General features: G+C 46.0%; 1 protein-coding gene across 1 annotated transcript; it reads left to right on the plus strand.

Annotated features, from left to right (window-relative positions):
- Positions 1-6,671: 6,671 nt before the first annotated feature.
- On the plus strand, positions 6,672-17,647 carry LOC125627346 (bone morphogenetic protein 2-like). Its single transcript, XM_048831356.2, has 6 exons — positions 6,672-6,742; positions 12,320-12,567; positions 12,836-12,978; positions 13,400-13,522; positions 15,560-15,758; positions 17,241-17,647. The coding sequence occupies exons 1-6, from the start codon at positions 6,672-6,674 to the stop codon at positions 17,645-17,647; spliced, it is 1,191 nt and encodes a 396-aa protein (XP_048687313.2).
- Positions 17,648-18,280: the final 633 nt, after the last annotated feature.

Genomic DNA, 18,280 nt, shown 5'->3' on the forward strand with positions numbered 1-18,280 from the left:
TATACACTCACATACAACATATGCTTGAAATGCAACAACATGGATAACGCCCCATAACACACACAGACACGGAGCGGAGGAGGCAGGAGAGGAAGGAGGAATCGGGGGAGAGGGAGCAGCAGTGGGGAAGCAGTAGGAATGGGGGAGAGGGAGGCAGGGGAATGTGTTGGAGCAGAGGCCCATCTGGACATTTCCCTTTCTTGGTGTGTAGGCTCTGAGCAGTCCCAGACCTACACTGTTCTGTTTTACAAACAGCCCTGGCCTTGGCAATGGGGAAGTGTGCAGAGGAAGGAAAGAATCTGAACAGTTTCCTCCTGCCAATTAACTAAAAGCTACTCAAATTGCTTGTAATTAGCTCCTGTGTATTCTGGATAATTAGGAGCCCTCTCACGCTCCTTACATTGGATTAGAATAAATTATAGACACCGATTTTCAAAGGAGACTTCGACATTATCCTAATCCCATTAAACCTTCATCTCCTGTACCGTGCAGCCCAGCAGGGAGCTCAAATGGGCCAGGCACCCCACAAACTGCCTGACCTTGAGAGGATCCATTTTCAGGTCAGTCAGTCTAGGCTGTGATGTGGGGGAAATGAAAGGTGCAAAGAGAACCTTTCTGCCCCTGCCAGCCCTGTGAGAGTATCAGGAAGAGCAGCACATCCTGGGTCTGTAAGGAGAGGAGGAGACCAGGCTGCAGTCACTTCCACTGGTGAGACGACTGAAGGTTTAAGGAGCTGCCCAACATTGCAGCCAGGTGTGAGAGCAAACTCAGGAGGGTCCTTCAGCAGAGTGTTGCTGGCTGACTCCAGGTGGCTGACGAGAGCAGTCCAATGTTCTCCCATCATTTTAACCCTTCGACCATTTTCTCCATCAAGCTAAAGTGCAGACTCTGGGATGAGGGCAGCACAGCTTGCAAATATGACTGAAGCAGCCTAAGAGCCCAGCTGGCAGAGGCTGCCTGGGCAATTCACTGAACCTGTACTGCCCCCAGCCACCTGCTCCGAGGTTTTAAGGCCAGAAGGAACCAGTCTGATCATTTAGTCTGACATCGTACATAACATAGGCCAGACTCAGAGAGTTCTTGCAGGGGAGAGAACTCCCTAGTGTGTCCCTGACACTATCTGGCCCAGTGACTGGTGGTTGGACTAGAGCGTAGCTTTTAGAAATACACATCCAACCTCAGTGTAAAGACTCCAGGTGGTGATACATTTACCTCTTTGCATCTTATTTCCAATATGAATTTGTCTAGCTTCAACTTTTAGCCATTGGATGTTGTTATGCCTTTTTCTGCTAGATCAACGAGCCTCTCAAAGATATCTAGTATCTCCTTCTGTAGGTAATCATAGGTCATGCTCAAATCATCTCTTAATCTTTAATAGATTAAAAAGATTGAGTACCTTTAGTATCTCACTGTAAGGCAGGTTTTCCAGACCTTGAATTGTTTTTGTAGCTCTTCTCTGAACCCTCTCCAATTTTTTAATATCCCTTTTAAAGTATGGACACCGAAACGTCACACAGTATTCTAGTCGTGGTCTCATAAATGCTGTATACAGATGTAATATCACCTCCCTAGTCCTGTTTTCACATTGAAGAATCATTTCAGCTCTTTTAGCCACAAGAGCGCAATGGGAGCTCCTGTTGAGTAGGTTTCCACCATGACCTCTAAGTTCCTTTCAGAGTCACAGCTTTCCAGACTACAGTCTGCTGTCCTCTAAGAATGACCTATTTCTTTGTTCCTAAATGTCTGGCTGTGCATTTGGCTGTATTAAAAATCAGTGTTGTTTGACTGTGGCCAATTTACTAAGATATCCCATTGCTCTGTCTCAGTGACCTGTCCCTATCATTATTTACCACCCCTCATTTGTGTGATCAGCAAACTTTAGCAGAAATCGTTTTATATTTTCTTCCAAATCATTGATAAAAATATTGAATGAGTTGAGAGAAAACCATTCCCTGAGGAGTCTCAACTCATTGATAAATTCCCCATTTACAATTAGGTTTTGAGAGCTATCAGGTTTTTTTTGAGCAGTCTGATATGTGCCACATGGATTTTGTATAGTGATAATTTTTCAGTTGGAATCACATGGTTGTAAGCCAAAATTCAAGTATATTACCTCAACACAGTTACCTTTATCAATCAGACTTGTAATCGTATCAAAGAATGATATCAAGTTTGTTTGACAAAACCTATTTTCCATGAAACCATGGTTGGCATGAATTATATTTTTGTTCCACATCAGTCTTTCCAGTAATATTCCCAGAATTCATGTCAGACCTACTAGCCTATAACTAGTCTCTCCATATACCCTTTCTAAATATTGGCAAAACATTGGCTTTTGTCTGGTCATCTGGAATTTTCTCAGTTTTTCAAGTTATTCAGAGTTAACATCAAAGATTGAACATCATTCAAGTTGCAGTGGGGGAGGTTTAGGTTGGATATTAGGAAAAACTGTTTCACTAGGAGGGTGGTGAAACACGAATGCGTTACCTAGGGAGGTGGTGGAATCTCCATCCTTAGATATTTTTAAGGTAAGGCTTGACAAAGCCCTGGCTGGGATGATTTAGTTGGGGATTGTTCCTGCTTTGAGCAGGGAGTTGGACTAGATGACCCCCTGAGGTCCCTTCCAACCCTGATATTCTAGGATTCTGTGATTCATAGATTCCAAGGCTAGAAGGGATCATTATGATAATCTAGTTTGACCTTCTGTGTAACGCAGACCATAGCACATCCCTAACCTAATTCCTAGAGTAGTTCTTTTAGCAAAACATCAAATCTTGTTTTAAAAATTTCCGATGATAGAGAATCCACCCTGACTCTTGGTAAATTGTTCCAATTATTAATTACCATCACTGTTAAAAATTTATGCCAAATGTCCAGTTTGAATTTGTCTAGCTTCAACTTCCAGCCATTGGATCATGTTATACCTTTCTCTGCTAGATTGAAGAAACCACTATCAGATATTTTTTCCTATGTAGGCACTTACAGACTGTAATCAAGTCACCCCTTAACCTTTATCTTTAAGGTTAAGCTAAATAAATTGAGCTCCTTGAGTCTATCACTATAATGCATGTTTCTAAGCCTTTAATAATATCAATTGTCCAGGAGTCTCAGACAACTCCTTTAAAACTCAGGTGCAGTTATCTGGTTTTTAATTTTAGTAGATGCTGTTCATCATCCTCCTTACTTACCGTTAAAATAGAGAGTATATGAGTACTCCTGGAAAGTGAATTTTAAATTCTCTTTCTATGACTATTCCAATGTGCCATAAACACTTGTGCCAGCAAAACTTGATCACACAAATGTTTGTAGAAAGTGATAACAAAAGGGGCAGGAACATAGCTGAAATGAACTCAATGAAAAATTTGAATGAGTATTTGCAAAACATTTTTGTACAGTTACCCATCTCTCATGTATATGTGTATGCTTTGAGGGTATGATAGACAATTGCTTTAATATTCTTAGTATATAACTAGGGGTGGGAAAATCAATTCAGGAAAATTAAGAATTGGGCCTAAACTTTCCCCATTTCCTGAAACAGACCTTAAATTTCCATTGAAAATGGAAGTTAATCTAATTTGGCAGTCTCTCTTGAGCCACTGCAGCTCTTTTCATTCTTCTGGTACCCTGGGCCTTTGCTATTTAGGTAGATATAGCCATATTTTAAATTGTTTGGGGCAGAGACTATCTTTTAGTTATATGTGTATTCAGTAGGTAGCACAATGGGGCCCAGATCCCTGATTGGTGCCTTTAGGAGCTAAAACAACACACATAATAAATAAAAATATAGATTAAGGCATGATTCTGCAAACACTTATGCGTGTACTTTACTTTGCATATATACGAGCAGCTCCACTAAAGTCAATGGACTTGCTCATATATGTAAAGTTACAGTATCTGTGCTTGCAGGTGGGAGGCCTTAGTCATGAACCAAAATGCCACACATACCCCTGGAAATATTCAAATTTTGTGTGTTGCTGCTGCTGCATACAGAGGTTTTGCCCTACCCCACTGCAAAGTCCTGAGTACTCCGCTGGAGACTGTGTGAAACTTTGGGCACCACGTTCGGAAAGATGTGGCTAAACTGGGGAGAGTCCAGAGGAGAGCTCCAAAACGGACACAAGGTTTAGAGAACCTGATGTATGAAAAAAGGTTTTAAAAATTTGGCTTGTTTAGTCTTGAGAAAAGAAGACTGGGGGAGACCAGATAACAGTCTTCAAATATGCTGAGGGCTGTTATAAAGAGGGCGGTGATCAAATATTCTTCATGTTCACCGAAGGCAGGGCAAGAAGTAATGGGCTCCATGTGCAGCAAGGGAGAGTTCGGTTAGATATTAGGAAAAACTTTCTAACTGTAAGAGTAGTTAAGCTCCGGAATAGGCTTCTGAGGAGGATCATTGGAGGTTTTTTAAGAACAGGTTGCCAGGGATGGTCTAGGTTTACTTGGTCTGGCCTCTGTGCAGGGGGCTGGACTTGATGACCTCTCGCAATTCCTTACATTTCTGTGATTATATGAAAATCTGATATAATTTGTTGTCCATAATCACACTTTGGTCTCTTTTTGCATTAATGCCTCTCACTCGTCTCCCGCCAGTTCAGTGTCTGTGCTTCGGAGTCTTTTCCCCAAGCCCCCAGTTTTTCCAAAGTGGCTACCTAAAGTTGGGCTCCGAAAGCCAGATTTTCAAAGGTGGGGAAGACCCTGAATTCAGTGATACCTGTGAAAATCAGGTCACTTTTATTTAGGTTCCTGCATAGAGATTTAGGAGTCCAATTCTAGGCACAGGTCTGACAATTTTGGCTAAATGTATCAATGTATGTTTGCCTTTTGAATTCCTACCCATACTATTAATCTAAGTCAGCCTCTCAGAACTGCCACAAAAATTTACCAACCCAGGTAAAAAAATGCATTAGCCTGCCATTCCTGCATGGTGCTACTCCATCACCATCTTCATCTGCATCTGCCCCAAGGTTGGGAAGAGGGGGATGCTATCTGGTAATTCCCATTTTGTGCCTGTCCTCTATCTTTTACCCAGGGGCTTAAACATGTGGTTTTGGCAGAACCGTTTCATGGCTGTTCTCCTTAATTCTTTCTCCTCATTGTGTGTGTGCTGATGTGCCACTCACAGTGGCAGTTTACTAATGGGTGCAAGACGCTGCTTCCTTCAACACAGCAGGGGATGCATCTTTTGTGTGTTGTAGGATGCTGGCTAGTCCATTGGTCCTAAGACTGTTGCTGCTTTGTGCACATACAACCAAGCTGTAATTCTTGGTAATAGGTAACACAGACCTGGGCAGAAGAGGATGTCCTTGGTTTATCATGGCTGAATGTATTATGTATTACTTACAAAAATGTATGATGTATTACTAAGGTCCTTCCACACACAGTGCCACCTTTTCCCCAGACCCTTCCAGAGCTAGGCACTTCAAAACCTTGGACTCAGACTTACAAGAAATACCCACTTCGTTGGATGCATCCGATGAAGTGGGTATTCACCCACGAAAGCTCATGCTCCAATACGTCTGTTAGTCTCTAAGGTGACACAGGACTCTTTGCTGCTTTTACAGATCGAGACTAACACGGCTACCCCTCGGATATAAGAAATACTCAGTTAAGCTCCCTGCCCTCATGCATAGCCCTGGCAATGCTTGCTAGTGAAGTGCAAACGTACAAAGGAATTCAGGAACATAAGGATTGTCAGACTCTATCAGAGCTGAGGTCCATTTAGTCCAGTATCCTGTCTCTGACAGGGGCCAGCACCAGGTGCTTCAGAGGAAGGTGTAACTAAGAACCCCTTGGTAGCAGATGTGAGATAATCTGCCCCAACCTCCACCCCACATAGGTCTCATCCTGGTCTCTAATAGTTAGAGACTGGCTTAAAACCTGAAGCACAAGGTTATCTACCCCTTCTGGAAATTGTTGTTATAATGAATTATGGTAGCGCTGGATATTCTTGATATCCATAGAAATGTCCAATGCTTCTTTGAATCTTGTTAAATTCTTGGCCTCAATGAGTTCCACAGTTAATCGCACACTGTGTGAAAAAGCATTTCCTTTCATCAGTTCTGAATTTCCCACGTGTTAATTTCATTGAAATTCTCCCAGTTCTTGTGTTTGTGGCAGAGATAACAAATGGTCCTGATCTACATTTTCTAGACAAGTAATTATTTTTTAGACTTTTATTATGTCCCTTCATATTCATTTCTCTTCTCAGGTAACAGTCCCAGTCTTTTCAATTGCTTTTCATATGAGAGTTTTTTCTGCCTCTTGATGATTCTTGTCGCTCTTCTCTGAATCCCCTCTAGCTCTACTAAACCCTCTTTGACTTGAGCTGTCCAGTATTGCACACAGTATTCCAGATGAGGCCACACCATTGGTTTGTATAAAGACCATGAAATGCCCCACTAAGGGGCTGTTTCACACACACAGAATGACTGTATAATGTTACTCCCCCCCATACCCCTCCCCATGAGATGGCAGCTCCTTGCTGGATTGTTCTTTTGGGAATGGGGAATATTTGCCTAAAACACGGGAACATAATAACAGGGAATCCTCTAATCCATCATTAGCCTCTTTAATTGAGACTGCAGCTGGAAATGAGGAGGACAGGGTAGTTCAGTGTGTCCAGTGTGATCCCTATATTGCTGCTGGCCAGGCCGTGCTGAGGGTCCCGTTGGATGGATGATAAAAGCGTCCTGATGTGGAGTTGTGTTGGCAGAGAGAAAATGGCGTTGGCTGTGAGGGAGAGGTAAGGTCATGCTATTGCCATTGCCCTCCCTAGAGAGCTGAGTTAAGGTTCCATGGTTGGGCCGTGTGTGAAGCAGCCCGTTAATTGTACATGTTCTACTTTTCGTCAGTCTGTGCTTTGCTGTTCCTTCTCATACTAACGTTCTCATCAGGGATATGGGGTGAGAGGAGGCGATTTCAATGGGAATTGGGTGCCTAGATAACTTTTGGATCTGGCCTTTGTCTCTAACCCAGAGTGGGTTTACTCATCTGCCATGGCTGGGACAGCAGGTCTTTATAGACAATGCTAGACATTGCTCTGTGTCTCAGGGAGCTTGACTTCCCCCTGATACTAGTGCTGCAGAGAGAACCACTGCCGGAGAGTTCCTGCCTGCACAACAGCTCCCCTGAGAGCCACAATCTTGTCAAAGAAAAGAGCCTGATCACTACTAGGGAAACGTATGTCACAACATTCTCCCCATGTCTGTCCCCAGACTTCCCCCTGATCTCATCTGGGGTACAGTGCTAAGGTGACAATGAGAACAGGAGGACTTGTGGCACCTTAGAGACCAGCAAATTTATTAGAGCATAAGCTTTCATGAGCTACAGCCCACTTCGTTGGCTGCATAGAATGGAATATATATACAGATAAGTTGGAAGTTACCATACAAACTGTGAGAGGCTAATTAGTTAAGATGAGCTATTATCAGCAGGAGAAAAAAACTTCTGTAGTGACAATCAGGATGGCCCATTTAGACAGTTGACAAGAAGGTGTGAGGATACTTAACATGGGGAAATAGATTCAATATGTGTGGTGACAATGGTGAACAATGCATGTCTCAGAGATAAAAAGAAAAGGAGTACTTGTGGCACCTTAGAGACTAACCAATTTATTTGAGCATGAGCTTTCGTGAGCTACAGCTCACTTCATCAGCTCACGAAAGCTCATGCTCAAATAAATTGGTTAGTCTCTAAGGTGCCACAAGTACTCCTTTTCTTTTTGCGAATACAGACTAACACGGCTGTTCCTCTGAAACCTGTCTCAGAGATGGGAGTGTAGTGAACTGGGGTAACGTGGCTTCAGAAACACCTGGAGCATAATCACTATTGTCAATTTAAAACCAAAACCCTTACACAGAGCACAGCAGTGACCCATGGTCCTGCAACATGTCCAAATATGCCCTCAATGTAACTGTGATGTACCCCCAAAGGCCCCCACAGAGCATCCCCACCACCAGAGAATGGATGATGGGGAATGTGGGATGTCCCAAGAGCTTTAAAAGGCTCCTGAGGCACAGATCTGCCCTAAACAAGCCAAAATAGCCTCTTGGGGAAAGGTCATTATGAGTCTTCTAAACAGAGGCTGCTCAGACAATCTGCCAGCCTAGGCAAAACTTCAGTGTGCCTCCCCGCTCCTCATAGGCCTAGGTTGGCATATTTGGCCCTGACACACAGGATCACAACACCACTCAAATTTGGTTCTACCACCCCTCCATCAGGAGTGGCCAGGCCAGCACTGCCATCCTAGACAGCTGCATAGTTTGTTTATAGCTAGAGCGGCCTCTGGTCCTAAGGCTCAGTTCTGTTCTGTTCATTCCCTATGAAGTACCTGGCATTTGCCACTGTCAAAAGACAGGATTCTGGGCTAGATGGACTTTTGGTCTGACCCAGTATGGCTGTTCTTAAGGGATGGTGAGTCCCCCCAGTATTGCCAACCTCAAGTGTTCAAAAATTTTGACTCAGGTCCAAAAATACAAGAGATTGGCCTAAAAATCATGAGGGTTTTTTAAAATTTTGAATGTGGTAGTGGGGAGTTTCCCCCTTAATCTTCAGGTTTCTGAGACTTTAGGTTACTCTCAGGGCATATTTTCAAGCTTTTAACCACAAGGGTTAGAAAATTACATTAAAAAAAGTAAGAAGAAAGAAACTGAGATTTTGACATAATCCCATGACTCCAGAAACTGGGGATTTAAGAAAAAAACACCAAATATCGTGAGACTCACAGTAAAGTCACAAAAGTTGACAAGAAGTGACCCAACGGCTGGAGGGGTGGGCATGGCCCCTCTGTGCTTCCTACAGCACCTAAGGTGGTGGTCGGGTCACTACACAAACCACAGAAGAGAGTCTCTGGCTTTGTCTTCCAGCTCTCCAAACTGCTTTTCCTAGGCACCCCATTCTCTACTCCCTCCCTGCACAGCAGAGGTTCAGGCCCCCTCCCGAGCCCAGCTTCTGCCCCACTACCTGAGAAGGCTCTGTTCAATCCCCATCTCTCCAATGCCTCTTCCTTCTCTCTACACAGCTCTTCTGTGAGGCAGGGCAGGAGTATTATTCCCATTGCATCCTGGGAACTGAGGCCCAGAGAGATTAAGGCCAAAATTACTAGCCACCTAGAAACATTCTGTGGTAAATGTCTTACCCAAGAGCACATAGGAAATCTGTGCAGAGATAGAGATAGAAACCAGTCCTACTGTGGTCCATTGTATCAACCATAGGCTCATCATCTTTTCTTTCAAACTTCTTGCCTCATTCACTGCACAGACCTGTGTTTGTGTGCAACTGTTTACAAGGAAAATTCATCTGCATGTCTCACTGTGTTTAGCAGAGATGGATATGCAGGAGTAGGTGCACTGAACAGTCTGCATAGACAAGGACATTCATTTAGCTTAATTATTGGTTGTGCTACATGAGGGAGCTAGTTTTTGTTCCTGGCTCTGTCTGACATGACCTTGTGAATCCTTTCTCATACTTCCAAATTCCTAGTTTTTCAGGTTGATTTGACATTTTTGTACATTTTAGAAAATGCAAAATCCAGTTGGATAGAGACACTTAGCTAGGGTCGGTCCTCGGGTCGGTTTTGTTCAATATCTTCATAAATGATCTGGAGGATGGTGTGGATTGCACCCTCAGGAAGTTTGCAGATGACACTAAACTGGGAGGAGAGGTAGATGCACTGGAGAGTAGGGATAGGATACAGAGGGCCCTAGACAACTAAGAGGATTGGGCCAAAAGAAATCTGATGCGGTTCAACAAGGACAAGTGCAGAGTCCTGCACTTAGGACGGAAGAATCCCATGCACTGCTACAGACTAGGGACCGAATGGCTCAGCAGCAGTTCTGCAGAAAAGGACCTAGGGGTGACAGTGGACAAGAAGCTGGATAGGAGTCAACAGTGTGCCCGTGTTGCCAAGAAGGCCAATGGCATTTTGGGATGTATAAGTAGGGGCATTGCCAGCAGATCGAGGGACGTGATCGTCCCCCTCTATTCGACATTGGTGAGGCCTCATCTGGAGTACTGTGTCCAGTTTTGGGCCCCACACTACAAGAAGGATGTGGAAAAATTGGAAAGAGTCCAGCAGAGGGCAACAAAAATGATTAGGGGACTGGAACACATGACTTACGAGGAGAGGCTGAGGGAACTGGGATTGTTTAGTCTGCGGAAGAGAAGAATGAGGGGGGATTTGATAGCTGCTTTCAACTACCTGAAGGGGGGTTCCAAAGAGGATGGATCTAGACTGTTCTCAGTGGGAGCTGATGACAGAACGAGGAGTAATGGTCTCAAGTTGCAGTGGGGGAGGTTTAGTTTGGATATTAGGAAAAACTTTTTCACTAGGAGGGTGGTGAAACACTGGAATGCGTTACCTAGGGAGATGGTGGAATCTCCTTCCTTAGATATTTTTAAGGTCAGGCTTGACAAAGCCCTGGCTGGGATGATTTAGTTGGGGATCGGTCTTGCTTTGAGCAGGGGTTTGGACTAGATGACCTCCTGAGGTCCCTTCCAACCCTGATATTCTATGATTCTATGATTCTATAGCCTTAACTAAACAGGGAAACAGAAATTCTATCAAGGGTATCCCAAAGCTCCCCCATTCTACCTAGTCAGCAGCATGATCTCCATAGCCTCACCACAACCCTCTGCTAGTTAAGAGAGCAAACACTTTACAAAGGGGTTGCACAAATATTTTCTAGACAACAGTAGAATGCTGAGAATCATGCGTCCTGGTTTCTCTTCCTGGATCTGGGAGAGGAATGTACAGATTGAACACCCAAGAACAGAGATTTAGCAGGTGTCTGCTGAAAAGCAGTGTGACTAAGGGGATAACAGTCTTTCATGTTGAAGATGTGGGCTCTATTCACTCCTCTGTTTAAAATGGCTTTATGCACTTTCTCAGTCACTTTATGAGTAAAGTGAGCGAAAGGGGACAGGTTTCAGAGTAGCAGCCATGTTAGTCTGTATCCACAAAAAGAAAAGGAGGACTTGTGGCACCTTAGAGACTAACAAATTGATTTGAGCATAAGCTTTCGTGAGCTACAGCTCACTTCATCGTGAAGGGAATAGCTTTGGCTGGGAGGGGCCCATGTTAAGGCCAAGAGCTCATGAGCAATCTGGGGTTGCTCTCACACTTCTCTTGGCTTTTCATCCTGGCATGCCTGAGGTGTATCTCATCTTCACCAGCCTGGCAAACGGTTCTTATTTCTCATGTGTATTGCGGTAGCACCTGGAGCCTGCCATGGTAGTCCAGACACGTAGTGACACAGTCTCCACCCTAAAGAATATACATTATAAATGGCCATGACAGACAAAGGGTAGGAAGAGAAACGGAGGGCAAGTGACTTCTCAGCAGGGTAGGGACAGAGCTGTCCCACAGCAATGCCTGATCCACTAGCCCCGACTGAGCACTGATTTGCTGTTAGGAGGTAGTTCAGTGCAACAACCATATGCCCAGGAGTTGTTTTCACAGCAGGGAATGGGGTTTGAGCCCCTCTATCCAGTCAATATGGGACTGTGTCTACAGTATTAAGCTATTTTAATCACCTGAGCGTCTAACCCTGCTCAGAACAGATCTAGATGGTTATAACGGTGGTGGTTGAAGGTGGTGGGTCTATTGCACTTCTCCCGAGGTCCAGGTATTTGTTTTCAGACTAGTGGCAGTCTGTTGTCCCTGCCCTCTCTTTCCTCCCCCCACCCCCCAATGTTATGCATGGTTTGAAGTATCTTCCTTGAATATTGCACTAGAAAATGTCTCTTGGCCCTGATCTCTCATCACTCTGGACAGTGGTTCTTATCTGTCAGGTGCATTTCTTACCTCTGCTACATGAGGGGCAGAGTCCATTCCACCCTTTTCTCCACTCTTTGTTCAGAGCTGTTCAATTCCTGAGCACAAAGGTCCTCCTGTTTGCCCCATTAATGCCATCATTAGAAGGCAGTTAGTCTCCTATGGAGAGCAAACTCGGCTCAGCCACTGCCTTACTACAATGGACATGGATGTTTACTCCAGAGAGCAGCGCAGGTGCCCTTCCTGCCTGCTCCCTTCCCTCCACATTCTGCTCTCAAATAACAAGAGTACACAAGTGGGCTTCCTGCTCCATACAGCTTGTGTACTGGGCTAATTGCTGAAAGGCGTTCAGTAGCCCAGTTTCACACCTTGTTAGCACTGCAATTAGCTCTCTTTACCCTTCCTGATGGCTCATTTACATATTTGACTTAATTCCATCTCTCCCCCCTGTTATAAATGTGGTGCTGGATAGAGGGTGGGAGTTATGCAGGGGGACTGGAAGAGGACAGCCATGCTGAGACTCCTGTTGCTGCTGCTTCTTGCCAGGCTGCAAAGCTGCAATCCCAGACCCCCCAATGTCCTTCCAGAGGAGGATTCAGAAGACACAAGAACAGAGGCTCTTAGGAGGCTTTTGGAAGTATTTGGCATAGAAGACCCTCCCCGCTCTCCCCATCATATCAAGCAGCCTCCCCAGTACATGGTGGACCTGTACAACACGGTAGCAGGAGCTGATGGCATCACCAAAGACCCTGACATCCTGGAGGGAAACACCGTCCGCAGCTTCTTGGATAAAAGTAAGAACTCTTGGTGGCTTCGGTTGCCCTAATGGTTTGATCTGCTAGAGTTTGTGTGTAGTTTTCCAGGGCTCTTGGTGCTTGTTTGAATCCTAGAAGCCAAGGGGAGGCCTGGAGTAAGCAGTATCCCATATGCACTGATGAAGCACATCCTCCCAGAGAATGTGCAGCATCAGAATAGAGTGTTTAGAATGTGCCCATGTGATGTTCCTTTTAGTTTGGCTGAAACTGGGGTCACCAAAGTTTCTAATCTGACCCTTTGGTCCAGCTCACAGTGATGAGATGCATTTCCTGTTCATCTTATCGAGTGTGGCTAAGAACGAGAGGATCCTGACAGCAGAGCTGCATCTCTTCAGACTGCGGACTAAGGTGGCTGAGGGACCTTTCTACAAGAGACATCACTTCTGCCAGGTAAGGAGAGATGAGAAGCGCACATGCCTCTGCTTGGAAAGTGCATGGGCCATATTCTGCTCTAGTGACACTACTATGAATCTGGAGTGACTCTTGTACATTTACTGAAAGTGGGATTTGGCTCCTGGTTTGTGTGCTGACCTCACCAAAGTTGGATCCTTACTGACTTAAGCTAAATCAATATAAACCACTTTTAAATCAATTTCAGTGTCCACACAATAAGTTGCACAAATTTAAGTAAATCAGTTTCTAAAAAATTGGTGCAATTTTTATGGGTAGACCAGGCCTTAGATTACAGAGGTTTCTGACTAGGCTAACTTGACTTTCCCCCATCTCTTCTCCTTTAAAACATAGACTTTCAATGAGATTTTCCTCTTCCAGTGGCTCCTGGTGCTAACTGCCTTGTATTCCCTATCCCCAGGTGAGTGTCTATCAAGTCCTGGACAAGAACAAACTGGATTCCTTTGAAGGGAAGAAGCTGCTAGCAGCCAGACTTATCGCTTTGCAGGGCTCTGGCTGGGAGGTGTTTGGCATCACACAAGCTGTAAGTGTCTTCAGCCTAAATTCAGATGTGTACAGAGAGGAAGAATGAAACCTTCCTGTCCCTTCTGTCAGCAAACTGAGCTCCCAATGCCCTTCCTTGGCCTCCAGCTGCTTCAGCCTAGAGGGGCAGCTGCTAGGGGAGGGGGGGGAGGGGATGTCTGTCAAGGCTTTTCTGACAGGTTTCAGAGGAGCAGCTGTGCTAGTCTGTATCCGCAAAAAAGAACAGGAGGACTTGTGGCACCTTCGAGGCTTTTCTGTGCAACCATTTGAAAAAGCTGGCTGAGTCTGCTGGCCCTCTCCTTTGACACTGCAGCCTTGACAGCAGATCCAGCCATTTCACAACCCTGGGTTCTTGAATCAATAGAGGTGACCTGCAGGGGTTTCCACTGAGGCTGTGCTAGCCAGGCCAGCCGGGTTTAAATCTTATTTACAGAACTGCTTTTGAACCGTATTGAAATGGCTCCTCTAGAACCAGATGTGGCCCTGAGTAACACAGCTGTGAGCATGGACAGCCCAGATGTTACAGTACAGATGTCGTTAGGACACTGGCTATAATCTTCACAGTCTGAGAAAGGGACAGAGAAGTCTGGATTTCTGCTAAAATTTAGTTTGAAGTGAGGTTATGATCAGGAAAGGGGAGATGGAAAGCTCAGTGGTTTGAGCATTGGCCTGCTAAACCCAGGGTTGTGAGTTCAATCCTTAAGGGGGCCATTTAGGGATCGGGGGCAAACATTGGGGACTGGTCCTGCTTTGAGCAGGGGGTTGGACTAGATGACCTCCTGAGGTCCCTTCCAACTCTGATATTCTATGATACCTATGATATCTATGATGTAAAAACACACCAGCTTCTTTAGTCTGAGCAGCTGCCTTGTCAGATCCAAACCAGTTCTTGTCAGTCCTGTTGGTGCCTGAGAAAGAGTGAGCTGAGCTCCAGGCTGCCCTGTGCAGCAGCCTCAGAACTGTTACCTACATTCCAGCTGTAGGCTCTTTACTGTATTCTGAGGTGTACAGCTCCAGGTTATCTTGACCACATCCATAATCCACCATTTGGGTCAGGCTCCGAAGGGATGATCCAGGAGCCAGAAAGAACCCACCATGACTGATCCTCGGCTGAGTTTGCAGGGCTGGTGGCAACCAGGAACAAACATCTCTTCCCTTGGCAATGGGGCGTCTTCCCTCGAAACCAGAGAGACTGAGCCCACCACGCCAAGGGGCAGGTGGTGTAGTGTTGAGAGTGTGTATTTCGGGAGAGACGCCTGGCACCATGTGTATATTTGCAGGGTGACATCCGGTGCAGTGACTACATATGTGGGGTGATACCAAGAGCAATGTACATATTTTTAATATGAACCATGGTAAAAAATATGTGCTCAATATCACAAACCAGGTGTGTCTAGATCCATGGTTATTATGAAACAAGAAGATATTTTCCAGAAATATTAACTAATGTAAGAACTAGTCGGGAGAGAAAAGGCACCAAGGAGATGTGACGGGCTTCCTCTGTAAGGGCTTGAGAGGCAATGTGTCCATTCGCTTATAGAGCAACCTTTAGCCATCGGTCACAGGATTCTAGAATAAAGGGTGAGCTCTGGGCCCACTGAGAGCTGCACAGAAATAGCACAGGCCGGGGTGTTTGGGGAGCTCTGGCTCCAACCTGGGATCAGACCCAAGCGGAGTTGTTCTCAGGGAAGCTCAGTTCATCTCCTTTCCTGACTGCAGGGCTCAGCACAGGCAAGGGCAGGGACACGTGTGCTGCTTGTCCCCCTTGGCTGCATGCAGGATTCAACCCCAGGACAGGGGAATAGCAGGGCTGGTGAGCCTCACTGCCCACTGCTGATCTGTGTGTTAGCCATCATCAGGCAGGGCTGGCTGTGGGTGTTTGGACTGACACAATCTGAGGACTGAGACGTCCTCACTGGTTTGGAAGATGCATAGGTACCCAGTATCTCCTTTCTGTACCTCACGGTGCCTTCCTGGGGGCTGGGTCCTGTCCCTTCACAGGTGCTGCTGCCATGCTGACCGTTGTGTGGTTTTGCAGGTTCGTGACTGGATGGAAGAGGACAGCAGTAACCACGGCCTGCTGGTGACTGTCCGCGGCTTGGGGAGTGCTCCAGTGGATCCCAGCATGGTGCGATTTGCATCAGGAAGAGATCACCATGAAAGCAAGAAGCCCATGCTGGTTCTGTTCACTGATGACGGGAGACGAGGAGCTGCTCTGCCCATCAGCAGCCTCCCAGGTCAGGCAAACCCACCCATGCTCCGCAGGGAAGGACACAGAGTTGATGAAATAATGAGGGAATAAAGTGCAGCTCTTCTCTGCAAAGGGGCTGCAATCACTTCCTTACTCACCATTCGAAGTCACGGTTGCTGGGGCCCAGATCTGCAAAGGTATTTAAGCACCTAACTTCCATCCAATGGGAGTTAGGTGCCTAAATACACTTGAGGATCTGGGCCCTGCTGACTAAACTAGGGGTCACTGCTTTGAACGCTTCTAACCCGTTTGGAGCCCAGGCCAGCTGTGGGAGGGGGGCTTGGCTTGCCCATGGCTCCATGCCTCACCAGCTAAGTTCCAGCTATACTTGTTCTTGTTCATCACGGGTGCAATGCAGGGAGCCAGGGACTCTGATCCAGGGCGAGTTTGCAGGGCTGGCAGCTGAGATAATTTATGTGTAATCTGAGGAGATTCAACATAGAGTGAGAGGCAGACTGCCTCCTCCCCCCCGTCCCCTGAGCCATTTGGGTAAAGTTCTCTCTCAGAGCAGAACTGGACTGTAATTCTCTGTCCTGCACAGCTTTCCCCTTCTGTGAAATGGGCATAACAATCGCTCCCCAGTCTGCCCCTGAAAAGCACTGTGCGAGCCTCAGGTGGAAGTGGCTAGTTATCTGCAAAGTATAAAGTATTAAAGACCCTTGTTTTTATGCTGTCCCATGAAAGAGGAACGGGGGAGGGGCATCACTGTTAAATTAGTGGTTGCAAATTTAACACAAATGAAAAGAAATGCTGCTTCCCTCCAGCTTGTGGCAGTGATCAAGCAGTGGAATTTCCTGCTGTTGGATAATAACACTTGTAATTATGCTGGGATGGGCTAATGAAATGTCATGGTTCAGGCTCATCAGCTGGTCTCCGAAAGGTTCAGATCTTTCCTCCTTACACAGATCACTGTGGCATTAGCCAGGTGTATTGCAGGGATGGCTGCCTCGAGGAATTGCCCACAGTTAGAGCCAGGATACTGGACAGACCAATGCTCTGATCTGGTAAAGCAAATCCTGCTTTCTAAAGCTCCATGGCAAACAATGGAACATGAAGGGTTTGCAGTTCCTTTCTACTGTGCAGCAGAACAAACTCTTTAGAGAGCTAGGCTTGGACATGGGTGCAGCCTTTTAGGCATGTATCTGCCTTTCTCTCATGCTATGTCAGCTCCATGATGGATGCAAACTCTTTGGACCTGAGTCTCTTCTCTACTCCATTGCAACTCCATGGACTCGAGTGGTGTCCCTCCTGATTTAAACCTGTGTGAGTGAGAGAAGAATCAGTCCCAAAGTGCTCAATGATTCAGATTGACACTGGGATTTTTGAGAAGGGGGCTGAGTGACTAGATGGGGAGGCTGATAGTGAGTGCAGGAAGGGGGTGGTTCACACTTGCAACCTTGCTTTCAGTCTCATTTCAGGTTTGTCTGATCAATAAGGATGTTATTCTGATCTCGTTACTCCCTCCTAGATTTGAGCCCTAAGACTCCAGACCTCCCGGCTGAGCCGCTCGTACCAGAAGTGAATGGGGCGCGGACTGCCCGCTCGCTGGATCGGTTCCTGCCATGCCAGAGACAACTCCTCTCTGTGGACTTTGAGGAAATCGGCTGGTCAGGATGGATAATCTCCCCGAAAAGCTACAACGCGTATCACTGTAAAGGATCCTGTCCCTTCCCCCTGGGCGAGAACATGAGACCAACGAACCACGCCACAGTGCAGTCCATCATCAATGCCCTCAAACTGAGCCAGGACGTCAGTAGCCCCTGCTGTGTCCCAGACAAACTCTTCTCCATCAACCTCCTCTACTTTGATGATGATGAGAATGTTGTCCTTAAACAGTATGATGACATGGTGGCTGGGAGCTGTGGCTGCCACTGATGCCTGTCCTATAGGAAGAGCAGGAATAAGTCAGGGCAACAAGGAACTTCCCTCCCTCAATTGCAATCTGCTCCCAGGAGCCAACCCTCCAAGAGCCACTCACCAGTGTGAGCCTATGCTATGCTGCCCCATCTCCAGCTGCCACCACTTGGCTCAGTGGGGCAATTACACCAAAACGGCACCTAGCTTGCCTAAAGCACCTGGGAAATGCTTTGACTAAAGACAAGCAGCCTAAGCCTGAGATGCCTTTGCGTGCCCCTGGTCCCCTCAAATTGTTGTTGTGGCCTTTGTCACATGGCTAAAACCTACATACCATTTCAAAAGCTGTGGACTTGGTGCATTTAAAATAAAACTGAGTGAATTAAATTTCCCAGCTCCATTCAGAAACAACGAGGAGTCCTTGTGGCACCTTAGAGACTAACAAACGTATTTGGGCATAAGCTTTTGTGGGCTAAAACCAGGTCCACACCTGGTTCCAGTTCCACAGAGTGTGGTGGAGAGAACCATTGTGAAGCGTTGTCCATGGAAAGGCCTCCTTGCAGGCTGTACGATATGTATATAGCAAAAGCACTAATATATGATGGAAAACTCCTGTACAGTGTGCCTGTAAATGTCTGTACATTTCTGCCTTAT

The sequence above is a fragment of the Caretta caretta genome, chromosome 25 (assembly GCF_965140235.1).
Source record: "Caretta caretta isolate rCarCar2 chromosome 25, rCarCar1.hap1, whole genome shotgun sequence".
NCBI classification, from domain to species: domain Eukaryota; kingdom Metazoa; phylum Chordata; order Testudines; family Cheloniidae; genus Caretta; species Caretta caretta.